Source organism: Gouania willdenowi, chromosome 11 (assembly GCF_900634775.1).
Source record: "Gouania willdenowi chromosome 11, fGouWil2.1, whole genome shotgun sequence".
Lineage (NCBI taxonomy): Eukaryota > Metazoa > Chordata > Actinopteri > Blenniiformes > Gobiesocidae > Gouania > Gouania willdenowi.
In genome coordinates, this window is record NC_041054.1 from 11123001 (window position 1) to 11150853 (window position 27853).

General features: G+C 36.3%; 3 protein-coding genes across 3 annotated transcripts in view; 1 reads left to right on the forward strand and 2 right to left on the reverse strand.

The window, feature by feature from the left end:
* Window positions 1–404: 404 nt before the first annotated feature.
* On the reverse strand, window positions 405–1853 carry fabp4a (fatty acid binding protein 4a). Its single transcript, XM_028461485.1, has 4 exons — window positions 1693–1853; window positions 1302–1477; window positions 1079–1180; window positions 405–681 (listed from the first exon to the last, which is right to left on the reverse strand). Exons 1-4 carry the CDS (start codon window positions 1763–1765, stop codon window positions 628–630), a joined length of 405 nt encoding a protein of 134 aa, XP_028317286.1. The 5' UTR covers window positions 1766–1853; the 3' UTR covers window positions 405–627.
* A 1477-nt stretch (window positions 1854–3330) lies between these two features.
* On the reverse strand, window positions 3331–6079 carry mrpl53 (mitochondrial ribosomal protein L53). Its single transcript, XM_028461486.1, has 3 exons — window positions 5948–6079; window positions 4720–4832; window positions 3331–3537 (listed from the first exon to the last, which is right to left on the reverse strand). Exons 1-3 carry the CDS (start codon window positions 6040–6042, stop codon window positions 3419–3421), a joined length of 327 nt encoding a protein of 108 aa, XP_028317287.1. The 5' UTR covers window positions 6043–6079; the 3' UTR covers window positions 3331–3418.
* Window positions 6080–12695: 6616 nt separating this feature from the next.
* Window positions 12696–27853, forward strand: part of pag1 (phosphoprotein membrane anchor with glycosphingolipid microdomains 1) — a 52698-nt gene continuing 37540 nt past the window's right edge. The window contains exon 1 of the mRNA XM_028461961.1: window positions 12696–12891. The gene's annotated coding sequence lies outside the window, so the exon portion shown is untranslated. The remainder of the gene's footprint in view (window positions 12892–27853) is intronic.

Sequence of the window (27853 nt, forward strand, 5' to 3'; positions counted from 1 at the left end):
GCTTTTATATGTGCGATGGGAAATGTTCGTCCTCCCAAAAAGGAAGAAAGAACACATTTCCCTGCTGACCCCTCTCACAACTCCACATTCCTCTGAGCCCCTGCCAGTACTAATCATATATCATCGGCACCACTTGTCGCACGGAACATGTGTACGATTTTCTAACTCCACATTCCGATCACCATGGGGAACAAAGCTAATGGAAGTCAAAGGCCAGTGGGAAAGCCAGAGCATGTGGATCATTTATGTGAATTAAAAGTTAGGAGATTAGTGTCCCAGATTAGGCATATTCCCATTAGAGCCCATTTTTCTGTTACATTCCCCAACATTAATGACTGGAACACATCACTTAGTAGACATCTGACAAAACCTTTCATGTTTGACAAAATTCCCCAGACACGTACAAAATTGAGACAAATCTTTATTCAAAATCACCACAAATGCATTCTAATCAAGCCAAACGTGTCATGTTTGAGAACAGAGACACAATATTTTTTTTCATGTATAACAAAGTGAAAAAAAAAGAAGAAAAGAGAACACGCCATCATTTAAAGTTTGGTTTTACGCTCATTCAACTGAGCCTGTCAATTAGGAACGTGTCCAAGGAGCGAAAAATGAACGGCGACATCATACTTCCTTTACGTATGTCCTCACTGCCACCACATCTCCCATGATGCATTTCTGCAGGAAGAAAGAGATCTGGTGAGTTAGGCTAAAAATACATGGTTGAGCGTACATTGGTATCAGTTCATTTTAGCAAAGAGAATCATCATTTCTGTCATTACGGTAGTTTTTAAATCAACTGATGGCCTTTAAGTATTAGTATCAAAACTTATTCTTATAGTATTAATAATACAAATACAAATAAATGTTGTAGCAACACATTCTGGGGTCAGGGTTCAATGTCTGCCAGTGTGTGTTTGCTCTACATTGGACTGGTGACCTGTCTGGGGTGGGATCGGCTCCTGTTTTGTCATACAAGTCTGATCGAAAAGTATCTGTTTAAAGTCTGTTGACACATTTGCTGTTTTTTTTTTGTTTTTTTTTTTTTTTTCTGGAAAAATCCAAAGATCCTTACCGCTATCAATTTCCCGTCCGCGATCTCCCTCTCTATATTTGTCTCTTTCCCGTCCCAGGTCTGTTTCTGCACAAGTTTTCCATTTTCCAGAGTGACCACAGTCTGTATAGGACACAGAGACAAGATATCAATAACAGCACAGAGGAGGCAAAAAACACAGTATTCTAAGGAATGGCTTGACTATGTGATGGGAAGGGTGTGTGTTATATTCAAGCAGACTGACCGTGGTTTTCCTGTCGTCTGCGGTTGTCTCATCAAAGGGTTTGTTGAGGGTGAACTTGATTTCCGTGGTCTTGAAGGTGCTCTGAGACTTCATGCATATGACGCCATTATCGTCCACAGACAATATTAGGTTGGGTTTGGTTCGGTTTCCCACCTGCCGGATGGCAAAGCCCACACCTGCATAACAAAGGACAACATTATGTACAATATGTAAAAAAATAAATAAATTTAAAAAAAAGTTCTTTATAACTAACTTGAAATGTTAGCATGTATTTTTCTACCTACATAGTTATGCCATCAAAATACATGAAAAGGAAAAAAGCTCTACCATGATATAGAAAATGCTGTAGCCTATTATATTAATATATATAAAAAAATATGCACTTTCTTACCAATAGCTTTCATGTAATCATCAAAGTTCTCACTGGAAACCATCTTCCAAGTTCCAACAAACTGCTCAACCATCTTGCAGACTATAGCTTGTGATGTTCCCTACTCTAGAAAGTGACGCACTGACCACTACTGTGGGAACCAGTCACTGAGCGCTTTTAAAGGGCCAGGACGTCCTTTAGACGCGCTGAAAGCAGCCAATCACAGTCACTGAAGTCACACAACTCCCGCCTGTAATGTTGACACTGCTTTGGCTGCATGTTTGCAGTTTTACATCGAGACAAACAATCCAAAAATGACTGATAACCAAATCAATACATTTTACGTTTTTATTTATTTTTAAATTGACCAATAAATAATGCAAGCTCAATATAAGATTAGGCAACATTGTTTTGTTTATAAAGATTGAAAAAAAAAAAATAAAAGAAAAAGAAAATGCTAAACCTTTTGTTCCAGGGGTTTATATACTGTATATAGTTCAAGCTTTAAATCACAGCTACATATAATAATAAAATGTAATATTTTTTATTTAAAATACACTTTACATTTTACAATTGTGTGCATAAAAGTCCTAATTTACGATTACAATGTTTTTTAGTACATATGTAAATCTTAAAAGTGTGATTACCTTGAAGATATAAAATCTTCTCTGATTGGCTGTATATTTTCTCTTTTTCAAAACCCAATTGTGATCTAAAAATGTGAGTTTTAATCTCAGACAGTGTTTTAATACCTGTTACCTGTCTTTTTAAAGGTGCAAACAATGTTTTATTCACCATGTTTTCCATAAACAGAGGTGAAACATAGATTAATAGGAATACATGTTGGTTTGTCCTTTGAAACTGACATGAGGATCAACGAGGGATACTAAGCTTTCATTTTTTTTCTTCCTTCTGGGCTTCAAAGTTTAAGAAAACATTTTTAATGGAAATGTATTTATGCAAAATGAGTGTGACAGTAATTCTCTGTTACAGATGTAAAAGCAAAGTGCTCAGATCACTCACATTTGAAGCCACTATGAGGCAACCTTGATATTGTACTTTCACAGATCGTAAATGGAAAAATGTACTTAGTTCTTATTTAAATCAACATGCAAGAAATAAAGTGATGTAATAAGGTAGAAAAAAAAAAAGAAACAGATACACACCCTGCATATTTTCACTGTAAGGTCAACATCACTGGTCCAAAAATATAAATAATCTAAATCCTTTAATAAGAAATCACAAAAAACCATTTATTGCTAAATCATTCTCTCCCAACTTTAAAGGACCTTGATCTTTTTCGGCATGTACAAAAAAAGAAAAAAAAAAAAAAAAAAAAAAAAAGTGAATGTAACCATGTCGGAAATAAACTGAATAAATAAAAATAAATAAAAATAAAATAAATCTTCTTATTCTATGTTATCGCCATTAATTTGACAACCTGTCACTCAATATGTGCAGTAACTAAGTTTATTTAAAAAATGGCTTTATTACAGTATTTATATCCCAAGTGCTTCAACATCTTTTAAAGCATGAAGTTGTTTTTTAGACTTTATTCCAGATTTGATATCTTCATAGTCTCTATTTTCTTGAAGAAAAGATGATTCAGATGATTCCTTAATGTGTGAAAAAAGGTCAATGAACACCCGAGGCATCACGTCATCTCAGTCATATCTCTTTATAATACAGCGGCAAACACACGTAAATACAAATAAACACAGCACTGGGATCCCAGACAAGCATGTGGTCATTTTTTGGCTCCTGGTTTGCCCTGTGGGTCTTTAGCTATGCATCTGGACTGAAACGCATCCAGCATCTCTTTGCAGGTCAGCTTGGCTGCTTTCATCCTCAGCGTCTCTCCGTCCACTGCCAGGAAGACACGAACAGGAATGACACATTGTTCAGGGAGGACAAGGGGGGAGTGAAGTGCCAGTAAAAGTCAAGGAAAACATAGCACGGCTGACCCTTGGCTGGCTTTAAAACTGCTGCTAAAACATGACTCACAGTGGGAATCAAGTTTAATATGTGAAAGTTCAACAACATTAGCAAAAAAAAAAATATCCTGTTTCATTACTGCCTGACTTTATTATGACAAAACAAAAGTATCTTGTGCACTTTCACTTATATACGATATATTGCATATATTATCAGTGAAGAAATTCTGAATTTATTGACTGCACTAAATCCATTTCACAGGAATTACAAAACATTTCTTTTCTAAAGGAGAATTTAAAAAAAAAATTGAAAATCGAGTTTGAAAGGATTTCCGTTTGGAGCTAAAATTGTCCAACGTTGACGTTTGAATAGTTTTGCTTCCTACGCAAAAAGCTGAGACTGTATTGCAAAGCCCAGCTCCATATATTCACACATGGACACGCATGCATGCGCACAGTAAATTTGTAAATATCCACTCCTCACCTATTGTCTCATTGTACTGTATTATCTCCGTGTATCATGTATATACGTATATTGTTTTTGTCATGTCTTGTATGTTGCAATATAAAAAATAAATAAAGAAATGTAAAAATAAAAATAAAAAAAAATCAATGTTTGGCGCCAGTATATCGATAATGTACGGCAAGACAAAATATCACAATATATCATTGTATATACACAATATATAATTTTAAGCACTTGGTAGATATTTAGGAACTTCTCTATTCCAAAAACTGCACAGAACACACTTTTTTAAAGTCTCTAGCTGAATAAGGCAGCAGGAAGTAGGCGTAGGCAAACATATTTATTTTTAAACAAAAGCTTTTGGAGAAAACCCAAACGCTACTGCACAAAGGTGCCACCAACATTACAGAATGTGTTTAATGAGTAAACACTGTTTGTGTATATGCTTTACAAAACAAGTCCAGTCGTGATAAGAATTATTTCAATCTAAAAACAAGAAAACTTGGTAAAAAATGTGTACAATAATGTCTCACGTGACTTAAAGAAAACAGTGGGAGCTAAAAAAGAATGATCTGGGTTTCCCTGAAGGAGAAAAAGAAGAAAAAAAAGATGGGGCGGAAAAAAAGTCATTTTCAGTTTGAAACTCACCATAAATCACTTCAACGAGAGGATCAGATTGATCGTGTTTCACCGTGGTTAGAACTTCACAGTTTATGTTGGTGGATCGAGCTTTTTCAGAGCCCACACGGACAAGAAATTCCCTGCAGGGAAAAAATAAGAAAACATCAACGTCAAGTAGAGATGGTGCTTTCAACAAAGACAAACATGATTAATCCTAGAGATGACACACATTCAGCACTTAAATCAGACAAGGGGAACAGGTGGATGTCCCCAACTTAAACGTACAAAATGACAAGAAAAAAAAATCCACACAAAACCACAACAAAAAATAGAGCTGGGTATAGTTTCAAATTTCCCAAATTGATTCCATTTGATTTCAACTTGATTTAATCTGATTACATTTGACTTTCAAATGTACATTTGGTTCAGGATATTTCAGTCACACACTGTAAATACGTTACTTGAATGTGGATGAGATTCTCAAAGATCTAATGCTGTAAATGAGTAAAAAGTAACTCTAACTTGGTGCAATATTAATAATATCAATGTTTACATGAGGAATTGAGCCCATGCAACACTGCATTACACATGTATCGAATAATTAATTTTAGGGGTTTTTTGTAATCAATATCGAGTCACTCAATGGAAAATCAATGAATAGTTCTTTTTTTTCTTCTTCAAACCCAGCCCTAATCCAAAAATACACAAAATTAATCCAAAACCAACCACACACACGCACACACAATATGTCAACAATATACTAAAACTAAAACTGAAAAACACAAAAATTACTCCAAAAACAAACAACATTACAGATAAATACACATGATGGCCTCAAAAATACTAAACTACAGAAAAACGCACAAAACAATAACAAAAACACACAATTAGAAAAAAAATGTATTAAAAAAAAAAAAAAAATACAATGAAAATCTCCAGAAAAGTCAAACAAAATTACCGGAAAATGTATGGCTACAAAAATAAACAAAAAATATCAGAAAAATATACCAAAAAAAAAAAAAAAAAAAAACATAAAATGAGAGAAACAAATACAAAACAACAGAAATACAGACAAATCACTTAGTTTATTACTGTATGAATGCTGAACAGTAGTAAATACAGCTATAGCTTCTGAAACAGACACTAATAGATCTTCTGTCAGAAGGACACAAACGGTCGCCTTATCATTAAAACTTCATCCTATTCTGTCACAAACAGATACAGAAAGACACACAAACAGACCCGCGTGTCTCACCGTATGGACCGGACATTGGACTCGAAAGGACAAAACTGCACCGTAATCTTCTTCACAGCTTTCAGCACCACCGTCGCTCTACTGGGAGCCGCCATGTTTGTTACTACAGTGACCTGTGAACTCTGAGAGATATTAGCTGTAATGCTCTGTTCAGCCGCTAGATGGCAGCAGTAGATTAATTACACAACAATATTGATACCAACAAGTGTTGCTGAAAGGCGCCAAATGTAAAAAAAAAAAAATTTAAAAAAAAACACACATTTTAAGATTATAGCTAGCATATTTATACCCTGTTGGTATGGGGCGCAGATTGAAAAGTTGGGCTTGCTAAAATAAACAGCAACTTTTTGCAACATTTAGCAAAAGAAAAAGACACGTTTAAAAAAACTTATGCAAATTTAATTTTATTTTCTATTTTCTATTTTTCTATGTTACTTTCAACCACATTTACAGCAATATTTGTGAAGAATGTGATTTTTTTTTCTCCTCATAAAAATACAATGTCAATGTTACATCTAAATGTAGAATCTAACTGTAAATGTTAAATATTAAATCCAAAAAATACATTTAAATCTAAATGTTAAATCTAAATGTGACATGTAAATGTAACATCTAAATGTTAAATATAAATGTTACATCTAAATGTAACATCTAAATGTTACATCTAGCTGTTAAATCAAATTGTTAAATGTTAAATCTAAATGTCACGAGTGAAACGAAATATTTAGCTATTATGCAAATTCACCGGAAGTACCAAAATAAAAGCTCAATAATGCGAACGATTTAACATTATATTTTACGTGAAAAAAATAAATAAATAAAAATGTTCCCACAACTTTTACAAATCTGGTCAAAAGTAGCATCAAAACATTCACATATGTTTTTAAAACATGGTTTGTTGCAAAATGTTGCAAAAAAATGCTGTTTGTTTTAACACGTGCAACTCTACATTCTACACCCCATATGTTGGAGATTTTGTGGATAAAAGATTAAACTTTGACCATGAACCATGCATTTTTTTGTTCATCTTCCACAGAAACTATTTAACATTCACAGCTGGCAGTCTCTAAAAATCAACAATGTACCACCCTTTTCATCCAAGGACATTATTTATTTCATGGGCAATCTGGACTCAAGTATGTCCGATGTCATAGATATTATTTTAATGGGTAAATATTTTATTCATACTTGTAAATGGAAAGACTCTACACCTTTGTGTAATGCCTTTATTATTATCTGGTTCATCGATTACTTCAAGTCTCTTAAATTGATCAGACAAAATACCTAAAAGGGCACCAAAAATCCTGGATTTAGCACTTCAACTAATTTCCATTCACAATCCCCATAAAAAATTCTTATTTTATTGAAATAATTCTTTATATTTAAGTTTTATTTTCATACTGACATGTCTCAGCAAAAACACACTTTAGTGTATCAAATGAGGAAACATTAAGAATAAAAAACACTGAAATAATGAGAATTGAGAAAGACTGTCTCAGTTATTTTATCAAACTAGTAATTACTTCGTCAAATATACCAACTTTTTAAACAATTAGGCACATTTTTTTATGCTGCGTTCACACTCAATGCGTCTTCTACGGCAGCGGACGCATCTGTCGTACGAAACGTACCGCAGGGTCCGCAGGATCAAAATATGTCCCCAATTCGCGTCATACGTGTGTCTGAAGCAAAGCCCCACCCACCAGCTTCTACTCCATGGTTGAATGGGTGAACAGACCGGTGTCTGTGTTGACGGCCTGATGTCATCGTCAACAAAGACTCTGATTGGCTTTCGTCATGCAAAACAGCCGTGGGAGTTCAATATTTCCAACTCTTGTGAATGTGAGGATATGCGTAAAATCGGGAGCGCGCTCGCACGACCAACGCACTTGGCGTGCGGATCGAAACGCACCGCCGCACAAGAAAGATTTCGCATCTGGAACGCATCTATCCATTGACTTTGTATGTAATCTGGACGTACGGACATTTCGTGACGCATCCGGTGTGAATGCAGCATTATTATACTAATGCTACTTTATGGAAGAAAAATGGAATCCAGACATGATCTTCTTGCAGTTTGTGGTTTTTTTGCTTTTGGAAACCAAATAATCAGAAAACCCACTACAGCAAATGTAAAATGATAAGCAACAACAACAACTGACCTACTTCATCATGTCAACTCATCCAATCAAATTGAAAATACTGGCCGTGGCACTTTCTTTTAATTCATACTCTTTAAATGAAGTTAGAGGACATGAGGAAGGAGAAGATAGAAGACTGTCAGGAAGTGAGTCAATAAAGGACGAGCAACTCCTCTGCAAATAGTCAATCAATGACAGATCCAATAACCCAAGATTAGAAGGACAGTCCCCAGCTGGTACTGTTTCCTCTTTACACTCAGCTGACGGAACAGGTCGAAATCATGTGAAGACAACAAATGACAGTTTAAGCCGATCATTTTTGCAAATAGAAGTTTTGAGAAATTTCACAAGATGAGTTTTACAGCAGAGTGTGGAACAACACGGGTGTGTAACTCGCACTTTATGAGTGTTCAGCATTTCCCCCATGATTACACAACTGCTTTGAGTGATCAGAAAGGTTCCTGTTTTCAAATCAAATACAAACACTGCATACTATTCCCCTTATCTGTTGGTTCAGCCCTGAACCTGAGCTCTCTGCGTCGCCACTGACTCCCATGACCTCTACTCACTGTAGCAGCCAGGGGTATTTATAGGTGCACTGTTTTCAGGGCGTGTGAGAAAAACACTCACATCAATGGTGGCTATGCTTGTGCAATTCATCCAAACTTCAAGACAGCAACTGACTCTTTCCTGAATGTCTGACAGGCTGACACAGGCGGTGACAGTTGGACAGTAGGGAGGCACACTGCTCTAAAATTAGATGTACATGCAGCTACTCGGAGGCATAAGCATTTCCTTTAAACACCCTCACACACTCCTAATATGAGCTTAAACTGCACTGTAAACAAAGTAAAAAAGAAAGTTGGGGAGAGGCCATGGAGAAACAATGAACAGTTGCGGGGCAATCGGACCACAAAGGAAACAGGAATTGCTTTAACGCAGAATCTACTGCATCAAGGTTTCTTCTGAAGTGAAATTTGGAAAGGACACGTGCCTTTTAATGAATGTACAAGTACGTAAAAACAATGGATTTAGCATTTCAGCTCATTTCCATCCATTGTCCCCATAAATTAGGGGTCACCAACCTTTCTGAAACTGTGAGCTACTTCATAGGTACTGCATAGTCCAAAGGGCTACCATTTAAAAAAGAAAGTGTGTATTTATACGGTTGCTGTACGGACAACCCCTGGTGCTATTGGTACATTTACCGAAGTACACGTACGTAGCTTCTTAGGGTTAGGATTGGGGTTAGGGTTAGGTTATAACTAGGGATGTAACGATTCACTCAACTCCCGATACAATTCGATTCACGATACTGGGTTCACGATACGATTCTCTCACGATTTATTTTACAAAATGGGACTGTAGACAATTTAGAAAATACGGTACTATTTTCCTTTTATTTTTCATTGTCAAAAGAATTCCTTGATAAACTATTCAAAACAATGCAATTTAACTAAAAATAAATCTTGAATAAAATAAATAAAGGAATAATACAAATGAAAATGAAGCCTATTAATTTAAATTCTGGTTCTATAATAAACAATCCATCTAACTGAGCTTTACATGTTGTTCTGAGAAGTAAAAGCAGCGACTCCTAAAACTAGTATTTTGATACATAAGCTATAATATATACAGTATATTATATATATATATATATATATATCTGAAATATTATAGTTTTCTATATCGCCAAAATAGAAAACTTGATACATCTTGAATCTCAATATATCGCCCAGCCCTAATTCCTAAATTATAAAACAGCCTAATTAAAAACATAAATGTGTATATGAAGCACATTTGTTTATTTAATATACTTATAGTTTATATATATAAGTCAACACGTTGTATATTTACTGTTAATTCCACATTGCTTGTCTTTAAGTTATACATTAACATTTTATTTTCATCATATTTTTTCTTATAAGTTCTCATTCTCACTCTCTGATATTCACTAGTGACTTATTAGACACATTTGTTGCATTCTTTAACACTTTTTGAAAGCAGTGTATATTTGTGGGGCTTGTGATTTTTCACAGTGACTGTGATAGATGTTAAAATCTCAGTTATTAATCTAACAGAAGGTGTAACTGTGTCCCATCCTGCTGCTCTTTAGGAAAATAAACTCTCTGTCACATTTCACAACGTATTTACACCAGTTCTTTGTTTTTTTCGCCGGAACGTCTTCATTCATCATCTCTTCTCTGAGTTGTTTCTGGGTTTGTTGGTGCTGTCGGCACTAATCTCGCGAGAAGTGCCACCAAGCCAGGCCATTTCAGGAGACAGTTCTCGCGAGGCTAGTGACGGCGTTCAGTTTAGTGAGGCATCTTTTAATTATTATTACATTAAAATACGAGATATTTACGGGAAAATACTAATACGGGAAGACTGCGGGAAAGAGGGGTGAAATAGGGGAGTTTCCCGGCCAAAACTGGATACTTGACAGGTATGCTCATTGGTGACTAGAGTTGCTAAGGGCCCCTCACATGGTCCAGGAGGGCTACCTGCTGCCTGCGGGCACCGTGTTGGTGACCCCTGCTATAAATGGACATTTCCTCTTGTTTTATTGACACTTTTCTTTATCTTTAAGTTTTACTGAGCAAAAACACACTTTGGTGAATCAAATGAGGTTTCATCAAGAATAAAAATACTGAAGTAATGTTTTGGACCGACTTTTTGAGAAAGACTATGAATAGTCACTCAGCTGTATTATCAAACTCGTAATAACTTTGTCAAATATACCAACTTTTTTAAGGTTTCTTCTGAAGTAAATAGTAATCTGTTCAGAATTTGGAGTCTGATGTGTGTTTAAAAATTGCTGCCAGGCATTGGCTTTGTCTATTGTCTGTGTATGTACTACTGCGACCCCATGACCCCCAAAATGCCACTCATTTTTGCATCTCACTACTGTTACAAAATGTTGTTTTACTGGAGTTCACACCTTGATGATAACCATAAGAATCTGATATTTTCAGTTTTAAGGCTAGAGCAGCACTCAAATCACAAAGATCCAAAGAATGGTTTCTCGTGCTAACACTAACACGTTTGTTTTAGTGTAAAAGGAGCACAGAACGCTACACCTATATATGGTGTTCATTACAATGGCTTTAAACCCATACGCCTAAAAATACAATTCTGATGTCAGGATCCTTTTTTTTTTTTTTTTCTCACAGAGACCCATTATTAATTTCCTTCCTGGTTTTAGCTTTGTTCCTCATCCAAATGATATGAGACTCATATCACACCAGATTTTGTAACTTCTTGTCAACCAAATAATCGTAGAAAAGTGATGGTTTAAAAAGCAAGACAAAGGAAACTTTGTTTTAACTTAAGTCTAAAAAAAAGATAAGATAAGATAAGATGACTAACACAAATGCTTTGTTTGTATACTTTAAAAAAAACAAAAACTTAAATCCACACCTATTAGTTATTAACTAATGAACTTTTTAGATTATTTCCAGGCCACTAAAGAGCAGGAATGCCTAACGAAAAAGATGTTGTTTAAAAAATGTTTTGACCACGATGTTATTGCCCTTAAAGTCTTATCTATTTAGATTTTAAGAAAAACTTGTTCTTATGTTGACAATTAAAATACATCCACTAACACAGACTTGCGCAAATGGCCCTCAGCCTAATTTTATGCAGCCCCCAAAATGACTGAAAAACATACAAAAATGACAAAAAAAAAACTCACATAATAACAAAAGAGCAAACGATATTAATATGTAAAATGACAAGAAAACAAACAAACAAAAAAAAAAAATCACAAAATTGAATCTGAACACACAAAACAACCAGCTCACACAAAATGGGAGAAAAACGGGAAAAATGACAGAAAAACACGCAAAGCTTATTCAGGACGTGTCATCATAAGAGATGGTTCACTTTTATTAGAATCAGAATCAGAATCAACTTTATTGACCAAGAGTGTATTAATACACACAAGGAATTTGTCTTGGTGACCTGTGCTCTCTCAGATAGTGTAACATTTAATAATAACAATCAACTAGAATAAATAAAAAATAAATGAAAAAAGAAGTATAAACATAAAAATAAGAGTAGTTAGACTAATATGTGCAAACTAAATAAAATAACAAGATAATAATAATAATAATAATAATAATAATAATAATAATAATAATAAAAACGAAATAAAATAAAAAATACAATAATAATAATGATAAGATGATAGTGCAGTAGTGCATTGATGAGTAGTGCAGGTGAACATTTAAATGAAAATATTATGTCCATGAACATTTCGCTGTGACAGGTTGATCCAGGGTTATTAGGTTATTTATTAAAGGCTCAGTGAATGTGATTAATTGTAATTGAACTGTAGTAACTGAGAACGTAATTGTAATTGAAAAAATAATCATAATTCTTGTAATTGGGGAAAAAAATGCTGGTCACTGTAATTGTAATTGAACATGGATAATTGAAAACGTAATTGTAACTGAAAAATGTAAACAACGCCAAACCTGCGTGGGCCAGTAAAGGTTGAGAAACACTGGACTACTAGTGGATGTTCCCCAAATGACGACTACATCTCCCATAAAGCTTTGCGGTTCCTCCATTCCTCCTCCCTCCCTCAGCAGAGGTCTGGGCAGTCGGAGCTCGGAGCGCTCCACACTGAAAGTGAAGAGCCGAGGAGGGACACGGATAGCGCCCACTGTCACTGAACGCAACACGGTCTCTTTGAAAGCACCGCATCCCGTCTCTGAATCCTGGTTCACGCTGTAGCTGCTTCAAATTCCTGATTTTTTCCCCCTTCTTCTTCTTCTTCTTCTTCTTCTTCTTCTCCTGGTAAGTCATCGTTTCTCTGCTCAGTGTGTGTGTTCGTGTGTGTCGCTGCATGGTAAAGTTTATGGTCGTGTGTGTGTGTGTGTGTGTGTGTTACTGCGGCTGTCAGAGCTGATGCTGGGACTGACTTGTTGCCTTCCTCTGTTTCCTGTTCATAAGAAGCTGCAGCAGTGACTGTTGTTATTACTACTGCACTACATGTATTACAGCTGCAGCACAACCTATACACACTCAATGCAAAACTCTGCATCCATCGCATTATCAGGACGAGATGATCATGTGACCTCAGTCACACAGAGAATCTTCTCATGTGTGGTTCCTTCCACCAAAGTTACACATGTGCGCATTTTTCTGACGTTTTGATGAGGTCAAATTAAAATGTAGAGGTTATGTAGTTTTTTGATTTTTTTCACCCTTTTTTTTCAGTCGAAGTGTTAAATTGTCATCAGTTTTTCGGGTGTTCATCACAATGCACGTGAGCGTGGACTCCTACTGACGACTGTTAATCATCTATTTTCAGTTCTAGTGCATTTTTATTATTTTTTTTTCTCTTGCCCCACCTTGGAGTAATAACAGTCACACTTTGATCCTTAATCCCAGTTTGTGATTGGCTGGGGGATTCTTTGATCTCATTAGGAAATCGTTAAAATAATGGAGTTGATTAACGTTTCAAGCTTAAGTTGTGTATAAATGGGCAACAAGTTGCACAAAGATGTGATTGTCAAATTAAACTGAAGGCCACATTGTCAACATTCATATCAGCAATAGGAATAATGACCAACCTGAACATCAATACAGTAAAGAAGAAAGGGTTTAGTTTGTTTTTCTTATCGTTTTATGTATTTTTCTTGTTACTTTTGTGTGTTTTCGGGAGTCATATATTTGTATTTTTGTTGGCATTGTATATTTTTTTTTCATTGTGTATTTTGCTGTTGTTATGAGTGTTTTTGGCATCGTTTATTGTATTTTTGTATTCCTTTGTGTGATTTAGGGAGTCATTTAGTGTATTTTCTATTCTATATTTGTGTTTGTGGAGCAATGTTGTGTTTTTTATTTGTCATTAATATTTTAAATCTGTTTTTTTGTATTTTTGTACTTGCCTTGTGTATTTTGCTGTTGTTATGAGTGTTTTTTTTGCCTAATTTGTTGCATTTTTGTATTCTTTTGTGTGTATAAGGGAGTCAATTAGTGTATTTTCTATTCTATATTTGTGTTTATGGAGCCATTTTGTGTTTTTTTATTTGTTGTTAATATTGTAAATCTTTTGTTTTTTGTATTTTTTATAGTTGTCTTGTGTATTTTGCTGTTATGTTTTTTTTGCATCATTTGTTGTATTTTTGTATTCCTTTGTTTGATTTAGGGAGTCATTTAGTGTATTTTCTATTCTATATTTGTGTTTATGGAGCAATTTTGTGTTTTTTTTTATTTGTCGTTAATATTGTAAATCTGTTTTTTCACAATAGTCGTCTTCTGTAGTTGTCTTGTGTATTTTTGTTGTACTTTTGTATATTTTTCTGTAATTCTGTACGTTTTGTGAGTTATTTTTGTGTCATAAATTTGAGGGACGCACAAAATTAGACAGAGGGCCGCATGTGGACCCCGTACCGCCAATTGCTCATGTGTGCACTACGCAGAGGATGTGAATGAACCAATTTCATTCTGATTGAAACCTGCGAAACCTCCAGCTCCTCAAACTGTGTCAGCTCACCTCCAGTTCACACAGACACGGACACGTCTGATCTGGCAAACAGCAGTGGAACACCACAAACTGACATCACCCCCATCCCCTTCCTCCTCCTCCTCCTCCTCCTCCTCCTCCTCACCTCGTGTTGGCAGAGTGTTTACCAAGCAGCGGTCTGGCTCTCCCTGTTCACTTTAGCAAACACAATCTGCACTTTGTTTAAGCTTCCCTCTGCATTCACTCCACTTCCTCAGCCCAGAGGCTAAACATTAATGTCTAGTTGGGTTGTTTTTTAACACCTGAGAGCATCTTTAGATAAGATCATGGTCATCTTCACCTCTGTGACCAATGTGCTAACATTTGTCCTTTCAATCCTGGATTTGGAACGCAGCTAAAATTAGCTCATTTTCAAATATTGCATAACGGTATCAGCGCATTTCAGGGAAAAAAATATGGCTTTTGCTCAAAAGCAATGTGTGCGCGGGGAATTATATTTTGGAATTCCCACACCAGAAGTTAAAATCTTTAAAGCATATTAGAAAACCTAAATAAATGAGAAAATTCATTATTAAAAAAATATAGACAGGCTGAGGATTAAAATGCAAATGGCCAATATTCTTTAATTCTTAGGGTCTGACATTAATATATTTATTTTTTTATTTTTTAATTGAAATGATTCAGTTTACTCCAGTGGTTCCCAACCTTTTTTGGATCGTGAACCCATTTTGATATCAAGAATTTCTGGCGACCAGGGCTGAACAATTTTGGAAAATAATCTAATTGCGATTTTTTTTTTTCCCCTCAATATTGCGATTGCGATTTAATATGTGATTTTTTTTTCTTCTTCCAAGAGCCTCTTGTCATGTATTTTTCAATGAACACAAGCAATAAATCAATCTGTTTCATAATAAACTATTTCAGATTTATTTAAACTTAAAAAAAATATAAAATATACATTTTAAAGCACAGATTACAACAATAAAGCAAACAAATCTGTGGCTTCAACATATTTAACTAACATGTGGACTGCACTTCTTAAACACTCTCTGAACTTAACAGGACAGTACAAGACAGGACAAGAAGAAACATTTTTTTTTTGCAGCCTTCGCGATTAGAAACCTTTGTTTTATGATATCGCGATAATATTGCAAATGCAATTAATGGTTCAGCCCTACTGGCAACCCTTAAGACATTTTTTTATTTCTGTAGAATTCGTTTTTGATCATGTTTGTTATACTGGATTAGTGACAAGTTCTGGCAGCTCAGTTTTTTTTTTTACTCCATTTTAAATAAAATGAGAAGAACTACATTTATATGTGACAAAATGATAGTATAGAATACAGATTGTGTTTTAATTTGAAATAGAATAATAATGAAACAATCAGTCATTTAAACCTGTTTTTATTCATTACTAGACATCTCAGGGGCCCGCATTTAAACTCCAGGCGACATCACATAGGGTCCTGACCCCAAGGTTGAAAAACACTGGTTTACTTTATTCATCATGTGATTGGGAATGGACGACAATAAAATCCAGTGGTAGAGGGAAAGATTGGGAACATGACAAAAGTAATAGATTACTGATTTATTTAGATAAATGTAATAATGCTACCAATGGGTGCTGCTAAAACTGATCTATTATGATTAGAACTGCTACACAAAATAAATGCAGTTAAGATAAACCCATGAACTGACAGCACTGTTGGGGAACTCACCATAAAAAAGACTAAAATAATAAAATACTGGAATGTGTGACGATCCATTCAGGTTATCAACTCATTTTAAAACACCTTCAATTGCATTGTGGGATGTGGAGTCCTGTAGACAGATGCATTCAAGTGTTTTTACTCCATTCTTACTGTAATGAGGCCATTTAATTTCAGGCCATTCCTTTAAAAAGGTTAATTTTGCAAAAAATCTGTATATGATGAGATGGGTTTACTTGACCATTGTGGTCATGTGTTGCTGCAAATGTAATGTTGGTGAAATGTGTATAAATTACAACAGTATTTCAGATTACTAGTTAAGGACAGGATGTAATTTTTAACTTTTTTACATACAACCCTGAGTTCATAGAGTTTCTGTCCAAGGTTAGTGTGAAAATCAGCTTTTTAAAGGTTGTTTTTTTTTTAATGAAAAACCCTTTTGGTTTTAAAGTACAAACAAAGTGTAACAGGAAAACGTTGAAACACAGAGCAGACATTTAAAACCATTATTATGAGGGAAGATGAAGGAAATATGGCTAATTTTAACAATAAAAAGAGGATATTGATCAGCAGAGCATGGGTTGGGTTACTGCTCACGCTTTCTCTCTCTGTCTCCTCAACACTATCGACCCATGAAAAACAGTTTTTTCATTTGTATGTTACAGTTTAAAGGGCACTTTTTCAAATTCTATTTGGGGTTATTCATGAGGATCAAGGAACTGAAGTACACAGTCTTCTAAAGCCAGTCTGTTGTGTTTCAACAAAATGACCACTGACAGGTGAAGTAGGTTCTGTTTTGATGCCTAGAAGTAGTCGAAAATTGTTTTTATCTTTGACAATAATGCCAATCTTTAGCATTATCAGTTTATTTGTCTATATTTAGCGACTGTTAAATTTGTAAATGTATCAACTACTTAGCCATTAGGGCGAGATTTTCCATCTGATTAAGGAGGGTCCTGTTCTGTACGACCAGCACAGCAGCAGTGCTGAATTCTGCCTAATTTTTTTAACATGAAGGTCTTTCCACTCCGTTACTTTTTGTGGTAACGGAGTGGAATGGAGCCATCACTCACTGAGGGGCAACCCAATGGTTCCTGTTGTAATACCTAATGTCCACCATTGCCTTTTTAAAATTTGACATCAAAAAGTTCTTCTCGAATTTCCATAGATACAGTTGATGGTAACGGAGTGCTGAAATTCATCTATCGAACCTGCATTACAAAAAACTAGCAGAACTAGAAAGCTAGGATTTTTTTTTTGCTTTATTAAAGGCACACTATGCAACTTTTGGCCACTAGGGGTGGTAGACCTGTAACTTTCACCTCAAGCGCCCCTAGTGGCCACAAGCGCTGCAGCACTGTCGCAAAAACCAACAAACAGTCAGTCGGGCCAGCCTCAAATGTCTTTTGATTGTGTATGCAGACAGTAGTTGACCTGTAACTTCGGGATAAGGAGTGGCTCTCAGGGCTGGGTCGGTCAGTCTGGGGTGTGAAGCGGGGCTGGGCTCGCGCCGCGGCTGGAGGAACAGCCGCCGCCATCCTCCTCTCCCGGCGCTCGACCCCCCTTGTATCGTGGGTGGCGCTCCCCCCCCCACTCCCTGGCCTCGTCGCCGTCGTCGGCCCCCTTCATCAGAGGTCGGCGCGGCGTCCGGGGTCAGGGCGGACAGGGGACGGGCGACCCGACGTGTGCGCGGGGCAGTGTCTGGCACCGGGCGGAAGGCGAGTCGGTGGAGGGGGCCGGTCTTGGCGGCGTCTTTTTAGCCTCCTCAGAAGCAGTTTTAAACTTTTTGCTTGCCTCGGCCATGACCAGGAGTCAAACAGGCGGAATAATACTAGCCAAAGCCTTAACCCAATGTGTTTACCCGAGCCTGTGGTCACGTGACTGCCGTAAAGTGATACGTTCTCCAGGCATTCTCCAGGTCACATGACCTGACCAAAGACGGTCCGTCTCTCTAAACTTACATGGGCGGTATTTCAAGAGGTAAGCCCTGGTCGGAGTATTGATACAGCCAAACGCTGTATATTGGCCTGAGGAATCATTTAAAATAACTCGTATGGATCAACTCTTTAGGTCAAAAAGTCTGCGGTGTGCCTTTAAGTAATGCACGCTTGATAATTCAGTGGGTACATTTTTTTCCTGAAAACAATATTCTAAAAAGTATATGGGCCCAGACATACTTTTTCCAAAATGTGCCCCTAATAAAAATGTTGCACATTTAGGTGATCAAATCACTGGCTGTTTAGTTTACAACTGTTACAAGTGGCAACATGTCAGGCATGGTACTTGTTTGTCCTCACCCCCTTGTTTTTCACTATGTTTGTGTTCAGGTGTGTACTGTACTCATGGCAAGAAGCAGCAACACTGCTGATCTCAATATGTCAACATACCAGACTTAAGAATGCAAAATCCCAGACAAGTTTGTGCGTCATGTGTATGTTTGTATCACTGAGATTAGCCATCGCTAATCTATCTATCTTCCTGCTTGATCATGCTTTGAGAAACACTCGTATTGAAGTCAGACACACATAGATTTCCTGACACAGTTTAATGCTGAAGTTCAACCTGAGCTTTTAACTGAGCAGCAGCAGCAGCTCCGTCATGCCTCGCACTGATCAGCTGGATTGACAAATCCTCTAAAATCTCTCTGGCATTTAAAACCTTCCACCTGTTGACTTAAAATGCAACAGCGCTCAATAGCACACAAGGGGGCATGGAGGAAAAGACAACAGCCTGCTTTAAACCAAGCAATAAAGGAGTGGCAGAGTAGCTTAGAAAATCTTATACTTTAGCAGATTAATATGCAATTTTTCAAGCTCTCCTATGGGTCCAGGGTTTGTTAGTCTACATTCCGATCATAAATTCCCTTTTCTAATCTTGTAGCGAATTCCTTCTGGTCACAGTGATTGAACTATTTAAACCCGTGTATCATTTGTTCATTAGTTTTTCATTATGTAACAAAAACATGAAAAACAAAAACAAAAAAACACTCATTATTTGATATTTGTTTCCAAAACCAAAATGAAAAAACGGAAAACGTCTTGTTTTTCAAATTCAAGCTCTTTTGTTTCGGTACAAAAAACGAAAAAAGGAAAATAAACACCTTTATTCGTTTTCTCCATTACCGATTGCTCTGCGGCCGGGTTATTTCCTCGTATCTCCAGCACATCTAACTCGGTCACGCTTTACAGCGATGATGATGATGATCATGAAGAAAGATTTTAACTGTGACTCGGACAGAATGCGGCCAATCCTCAGTCACACTGCAATAATCTGATCAAATCAACCTGTTACATTGTTTATCAATGAAGGCATTTCAAATTAAAAGTGAACTTTATCATTTTCATGGATTTCAATGACATTTACATGCGTTGGGAAAACTTCCATGTTCCGTGATTTCTAGACAGCCCAAAAAAAATGGCATCACCACCTCCTTTCCTTCAGCCCACCTTCATTCACACATACGTGCTTTTTGGCTCCTTACGCGCGGTGGGCGTGTCAGCAGCCTGGACTGGAGAACACGCATAGGAGAGAAGTGCGTAACTGCAGATACGCAAGAAAGCGCTTAAGTCCAGACGGGAGAATAGACCCCTATAAGAAACCACCACACCACTGAGTATGCAGCATCTAGCTAGAAATCAAGCTAATGCTAAAGCTAAGCTAGCGCGGCAAAGAGCCATTTGGCTGCTGTTGCAAACTTGTATTACTACTAGTGTGGAATTATTCTACAATATTCACTCATCATGACAGTAAAATAGACCATTCTAAATCAATCTACTGCAGTAATTCCTCTCTCAACCAACCAGTAGAAAATGCTGTGAACACCTGATTATGCATGAAAAAAATATATACAGTGAAACCGTGATATACATTTAGCCCTACAGATTCATAATAAGTGTGTGATACAACATGATTTTTCCCTAGCGTTAGGAATCTTAGGTTGAAGCTCAGCTTAAGTTTATTTGGATCAGGCTTTTGTTGTTTAGGATTTTCAGCATAAAATGCCATTAAAAAAAAAAAGAATGTCAAGAAGAAGTGACCTTGGTCTTGTGACTTCTTGTTCCTTCCTATTCTAGTAGCCATGTATTAGAATGTGAAGACTTCATCAGTGTTTTAGTCATTCTACAAGTGGTTTTATGCCAGGCTTTAGAACAAACTAAATACTTTGATTACATTGTGTCATTCCTCAGGGTTTCTGGTAGGAATCATGACTGCATTATGCTGATTTATGTTCTGGTTCATCGTTATTTATCTTTTTGAAAACAAAACAATCAACCTTAACAAAGGATTTCTTTAACCAAACTTTGTTTTTTAAGCCTCTCACATGTTCAGAACCACTATCTAGGTTTTGTGAGTTTTGTTTTAAATTGACTTCAGAAACATAAAAGATGTTTACACAAGTGTAGGGATCTTTCTTTGTGGGTAACTCGTCACAGTTCACTTTACTCTCAGAATTCCTTTGTGTGACTGTTTCCTTTTCTTAGAGGTCACGTTCATATTTCCTCTTCCACGAGATTTACCAGAAGACAAGCCACACATGTTTTTTTTACCAGCTAGAATATTTCAGGAGGATTGGCACTGAGGTCTGGGGGATATTTTTTTCCAGATAGACTTGACAATGTAAGGTTGGTAGTTCATACTTTGTGAAGAGATTTGAGCTCTCATACAGTTCTTTGAATTTCAAAATAAATTGTTTATCTTTATGATAAAAAGCTCGCAAATCATTTTCAAGCTTCCTCATTTAGACACATACAGTACCTGATAAATGTAGTTTGAGCATACACACGTTAAAGGTTTGGGGCTTTGTTAAAGGTACATTTGTTAATATCAAAAATGTTACTTATTTAACCAAGATTGTCCCTTAAAATAAAGCACACAAAAATAAAAAAACTAATTTCGTGTTTCACATTTGGACACATGAGAAGGCAATCGATGACACAAATGTAGTACGTTTTCGCACTTTTAATTGCCTTTTTATGGAAACGCAAATTGTTGCTAGTTTGGTAAAGGATCCTTGTTTGGTATTGTACATTTTTCAACAAAGTAATTTGACAAAACATTCATAATTTTTTGGAATTAATGCAAATTAATGTGGGGAAAGCTAGTGCAAAAAAACTTAGCACGCTGGTGTAATGGTTAGCTCCTTTCTCTCACAGTTTGGAAGGACCATGAATATTTCTAAATATTTTATTTGTACAACCTAAAAGAAATTTCTGATTTCCACTTTGTAATTTTTTTAGGACATTCCAGATTCTGAAATTTTATTTCGTTATATCCATATGTTCCGGTGTTACTGTAAATTGTTGCGTAAATAGTCTTTACTTTATATCCACTGTTTACCTGATTGTGCCATGTCCTTTTATTTCTTGTTCATTCTATTTGTGTGCTTTCTCTTCCTCTTTCTATATTTGTTACTAGGATACTTGACTTTTTTTTTTTTTTTTTGTCTTGGTTTCTGCAGCTACTCTAAAAACTGTACACTTAAACAATAACATTAGAAAAAGTGAGTCCTACCTACAAGTGTTATCTCATTCAGTTTATTAATATTAATACAAGTTATAGACAAACAAGGTGACGGTTTAAGCTCTGCTATTACCAACTGTCTAATAACAATATTTTGCACATATCATTGTCTATGGCACTAACACAACAATGCTTATACATTTAAAACTAAGCTTTGTCACTTGTGACTTGTGTTATATGTGGCAGCATTTTAATTCTAATATTTATTCAGTAGAGATGTAACGAGTCACTCAACTCCCGATACGATTCGATTCACGATACTGGGTTCACGATACGATTCTCTCACGATTTAAATACTATACTATTTTCCTTTTATTTTTCATTGTCAAAATAATCCTTTGATAAACTATTCAAAACAATGCAATTTAACTAAAAATAAATCTTAAATGAAATAAATAAAGGAATAATACAAATGAAGAAGAAGCCTATTAATTTAAATTCTGGTTCTATAGTAAACAATGCAAAACTGCACAATAGTTATTTTTCATTTTTAAAAGTGCAACTAAAAATGTTTTTTGTGCCTTAACAATTGGACTTAAAAAAAAAATCAGTCATTGCATTGTATTTACGGCAGATATTTGTTTGGACCAGCAGAGGGCGCTGGTAGCCCAGTGGTCGATTGGCATGCAAATATTCATGCAGTGAAGAAGAGATGATATGCGTTAGCAGCTAATAGAAAAACGTGACTTTTACAGATATTCATGTAATATTACAGATATTCTTTCGGTGCTAAAGGGGTAAGGAATCATTTATGAAAATGTTTAAGAGTAGAAGGTGGCCAGGAGGAAAGTAGTAGCAGATTCCACCCGCCGCCTACACTTTTAAACAAGAGAATGATAAATATATTTTTAAAAAGTACTGCGATTCAATTTTCAGAATATCGATGTGAACCGTGATACCTATGAATCGATTTTTAACTGCCTTACGATTAATCGTTACATCCCTATTATTCAGGCATTTTCACCATATTTGCAGTGAAGGACAAATTCAAAGGATTTATGTCACTATGGTAACACCAGCAGAAAAGTGTCCCTACAGGAACGTATAGACCCTCAAAGAAAGACTCCTAAACTCCGCTTTACCATCTTAATTTCTACAGATATTTATTTTTTAATCAATTGTTCAGAAGTAAGTAATCATAGGTGCTCATACAGCCATTTTCTGAGGTGCTGCTTCATCTGTTGGGATTTCCTGTTTGTATCTTTCTGTCTCCCTTTATTTTCGCCTTCCTTTATCTTCCAGTTTGTGTCACTGGTTAAACTCTTTGAATAAGCCGGTTGTTGTTTGCTTCTTCTGGTAAACACGCTTTTACAATTCAGACTGAAACACTGGCAATGATTAAACGTAAAGGAAGGGAGAGAGAGTGTCAGATTCACACAGTGTGTTTGTCATCTAGACAGAGAACTGGACTGGGATGAATGAGGAAACAGATTTGGAGAAAAGATGTTTGAGCCAAGTGGGAGAACAAAGAGTATATTGTGGAAGTGAACTGAGGAGCCTCTCAATTCCTGGACAGTTGATCCCTGATGTTTTTTTAGATTCCCTTTAAAATGATTGAGGAACTGTGTGTGTTTACTTAGGGCGTCTGATTTTATGCGATTCCGGAAAATGGCCGAAAATCACGGAATTTACTTCCTGAAACAAAAATTGGACTATTTCATTTCAGTTCTGTGTCTTTATTTTCTGCTCTAATGCAGTTTTTATATTTATATGTTAAAGTTTTTTTTATTCAGAGAAGGTTTTTCAGGAATTTTTTTTGACATGTTTTGACTGTCAACTGCCAGTCTTCCTCAGAGGTGATATGTCCCGTGGTGTCCCTACACTGTAAACCTGATTAAATAGAGTTCTACTAACTTAATTATGTCAAAATGGTGCAACATTTAGTTCTTTTTTGAGTAACTTTAACTAATCATTTTTGAGTAATGCAGCTTTATTTGTTTATAAGTAAGCATAACTTAAAAACACAACTTAATAGAATTAAGTAATTACGTGCCAAGAATGAGAGAGTTCTGTTATTTCTGTTGTTCCAAATAGGAATTATTTAAAAATAAGCTTAAATCATATAGCACTTTGATTTCACTGTTATCAAAAAGCAAAAGTACCCAGTCATCCAACCTTTTAAGTTCTGGAAAATTTTGACTTTTAAGTTAATCAACTTTTTAAAAAAAAGTTAAGGCAATTGATTGCCTCAATTCTTTTGAGTTCTGGTAACATATTCGGGTTTACAATGTACTAGTTCTCTAATAAGGAACACATCGGGGCATATCAAAAATTTCCTGAAAAACCTTGTTTGAATAAACGAAAACCTTAACGCATATTTCAAAATTGAAGACAAAATGAACTTACTGGAATTAGTCTTTATACTTCTTTTTAATTTAATCTTGTCATTTTCTCAGGCAGCAGTTACTAGGGCACCCACGTACGGATTATCCAATAAATTGTTTTCAAGTATTCTTCACATCTGCATCTTCAGTCAGTGTTGTTGTCGTGTCTTTGCTTTTTATATAAACTGCTCTTTCAAAGGTCAGCGAGGATGTGATGTGCGCGTTTAGCCTAGGGTTAGGATTAAGGTTGCACTTTTGAAAAACGACACAGGATGCAAAGCTTAATTGCTGTTTGCTTTGTGGAAGTTCTACCTTTTCTATGAATAGTTGTAGTGAGAGTTGTGATAAGATGAGTGGAGATGAAGGGAACAATGAAAGTCACTTAGCTCCCAGAGAGAGAGGAAAGGGCAATTCTTTGATAGACAGAAGAGCTTATGAAGTAAAAAAGCTCAGCACAGCTGGGTGCAGCAATCAGGGACCCATGGCTCCAGATGAACACAGTAAAATAGTGCAAGAGCCGAGAGGGAAGTAAAGGTGGAAAGCAAAAGGACAATATAAATAAGGGAACAAACACAAATCGTAGGCAAGGCAAGAAAAGGGGAATTCCACTTGTTCCGCTTTTCACACACAGGATAAACAAGCACTGACCACAGTAACTAACCTCAGCTGCCCAATGGTTAAAATTGGAAAATCTACTGACCTGTGTTTGACTTCTTGACTTTTGATCATGAAGACCCTTACTCAACTTGCTAGACATTACATTCCCTCTAAAAAAAAGTTCTTCCTACCATGATTTTTTTAAATCAAGAAGCGACAAGTTTATTATGTTTGATGGTAAAAAAAAATGCAAGTAATCCAAATGTGTTCAATAATAAACAATTCAACAGAAATAATAAACCCTCATTTGTATAGATTTGCACAGTTTTTGGAAGTAGAACTTAAAAAGTAGGCAGTGGCTATCTGTACGGTTGCCGTATCAATATACCAACATTCTATCCGTACGCATCATGTTTATTTTCTGCGTCTTGGTTTTTGCTCTGATTTAGTGTTATCCAGTGTTTAGTGTCCTGTTTGATAGTCAGCAGGTTGCAGGTGCTGAAGTATAGTATCCCACAGCAGAGAAACTGATGGCAATAAACTTACACAAGCGTTCAATTAAGGAAGAAAATTAAAAGTCTGAGTCAGAGTGACAAATGAGGCTGGTGATTCGGTTGTTTTAAAGGGTTGGTTTACACCCTTGTGTGAAAAACTAATTTATCTCTGTGTCAGGCTGTCAGAATATTTTATTCTTTTTAACCCAACTAACAAAGATGCTTATTGTAAACCTCTGAATCCTAGTAGATCTTGGAATATCTGTCTATTAACTCAACCTCCACTGTAACTAATCACTCAGACTGCATAGCCATGTCCTCTCATTAGCCATGCTATGCACCAAATGCTACACTGCTAAGAATTTGCAATGCTGATGTTACACTTTTTTAAATCTATAGAGCGATCTAACAAAATCTGGATTAATATACTTATTCCAACTTGGCAAATGAATAAAATCTATTATTATTTTAAAGAGGATAGTAATCAGGACCCAAACCTGAGCAGAAACAGATCATCAAGAGTAAAAATAGACATGCAACAGCATCTGTGAACAGTGATGTGTTTTGTATGAAGGAATCATGTGATAACTAGAATATTTGCATTTCCTGAAGATAATGCAAATGAGGATGCAGGTGCTGGCCCACGTCGGACTGCAGTAGCTTAGCATTAGCTAGCATTAAAAATTAGCATAAAATTAGCTTAAAATTTGCATTAACTGGCATTAATATTAGCATTAATCTAGCATTAGCATAGCATTAGCTAGCTTTAGCATTAGCCTAGCATTAACACTAACCTAGCATTAACCTTAACCTAGCAATAGCTTTAGCACTAACCTAGCATTAGCCTAACAATAGCATTAGCCTAGCATTGGAACCAAATTAACATGAATGCTAACCTAGCATTAGCATTAATCCAGCAATAGCAGTAGCCTAACATTAGCACCAAAGTAACATTAGCCTAGCATTAACACTAACCTAGCATTAGCATTAATCTAGCAATAGTAGTAGCCTAGCATTAGCATTAATCTAACATTAGCACTAACCTAGCATTAGCATCCGCCTAGAATTAGCATTAATCTAGCATTAACATTTGCCGAGCAATAGCATTATCCTAGCATTAGCAATAACCTAACATTACCATTACCCTAGCAACAAACAGTGTAGGAAGAGTTAACACAGACGGAAGAAAAAAAACGGATAACATTCGTGAGTTTGCCTCCTGCATCCTCACTAATGAATGTAGACTAAAATGGATGGAAGGGGACACAGTTATTAAGAAAGGAAGACATAAATAACCAATAGATAAGAGAGATAATCCATCAAACTACAGTGTGTATTCATTCATAGTCACAAACAGTTTAACAACGGCCATGCTAAATGCTACTAAACTGTACAGACACACAGCCTAATCATCTACATGTATCGTCTGTGCGATCTGTTGGTTGCCAACCTCCTGTCACCCTGGGTTACATGGTTGCTAGGGGAAGGATGGGCTAACCAAGCATTTACCGTGGTGTCAGCTGTGTGGGTTAAGGAGAACCTTCACCGTAGACGTTTTGCAAATCTGTGAGACCACTAAACAAATGTGGTTAATGAGGAGTCATCTTTAGTGTCACCGCTGTCCGTACAAACAGGAAGTCTCATCATCACCATCCTCCTGTTTCAATTCACTTTAGTAACATCTTTTTTTCCACAATTAGCTGATAAAGTTAACACATCATAAATGGACTTCCTGTTTGTGTCCATTTATCAAGTTGTCATGTTGACGGATGCCTGTGTTTGCTAATTGGAGCTCAAATGTTTTGTAACTGTAAAGTGCTTAAGTTAATTATGATGCCCCATTACAATGGGCTGAAAGTTCAGAGTGTGTGTGTGTGTGTGTGTGCGTGTGTGTGCGTGTGTGTGTGTGTGTGTGAGAGAGGGAGAGAAGGTTTGTGGCGCCGTCAGAGAGGATATGTCTGGCAGCTGTGTCATTTTACTGAGAAAAAGGATTATGGGAGAGTAACGACCACCGAGCAGGAGGCTCCACGTGTGTAACTTTGTTCTTTGACTGTGTGTGTGTGTGTGTGTGTGTGTGTATACACGTGCCTGTGAGCGTGAGGGAACCTGTTTGTCTCTATTTTGCCACCAGTAACTCAGCACTGAGGCATTTGTAGCAGCTGGTGTTGCTAAGAAAGACGTTACCTGTATGAATACACACAAGGTGGTTGTAAAATGTAAAAGTTTTTAATACTAATTTAATTGGAATTAGGCTGGCTCATTACGCTGAATCTAATATAATTTTTGTACAGTAAGATGTATGTTAGATCAATTAGAGCAGGGGTCGAAACTCACTGGCCGAACCAGAAAAGTACACATTTCTTTGAGGGAAAAAGTGCAATCAGATCATTATTGTGCTGTAATTTAAGTCACTCTTTACTTTGAACAATGTATGTGATGGACTTCTCAAAACATTCTTAAAGGTGCAGTCCATAACTTTCAGATCCCTCCCTCCCGCTGCTGTCTTGCCCTGCCTCCAAAGTCCCTCCCTCAGAGGAGCTAAGAGCTAACGTTAGCCCAACAGCAACATCACAGTAATATAACATGTACTGTTAAAAGCTTATTACCGCAGCGCTTCTCTTTCTCTCAATGTGCACACACAAA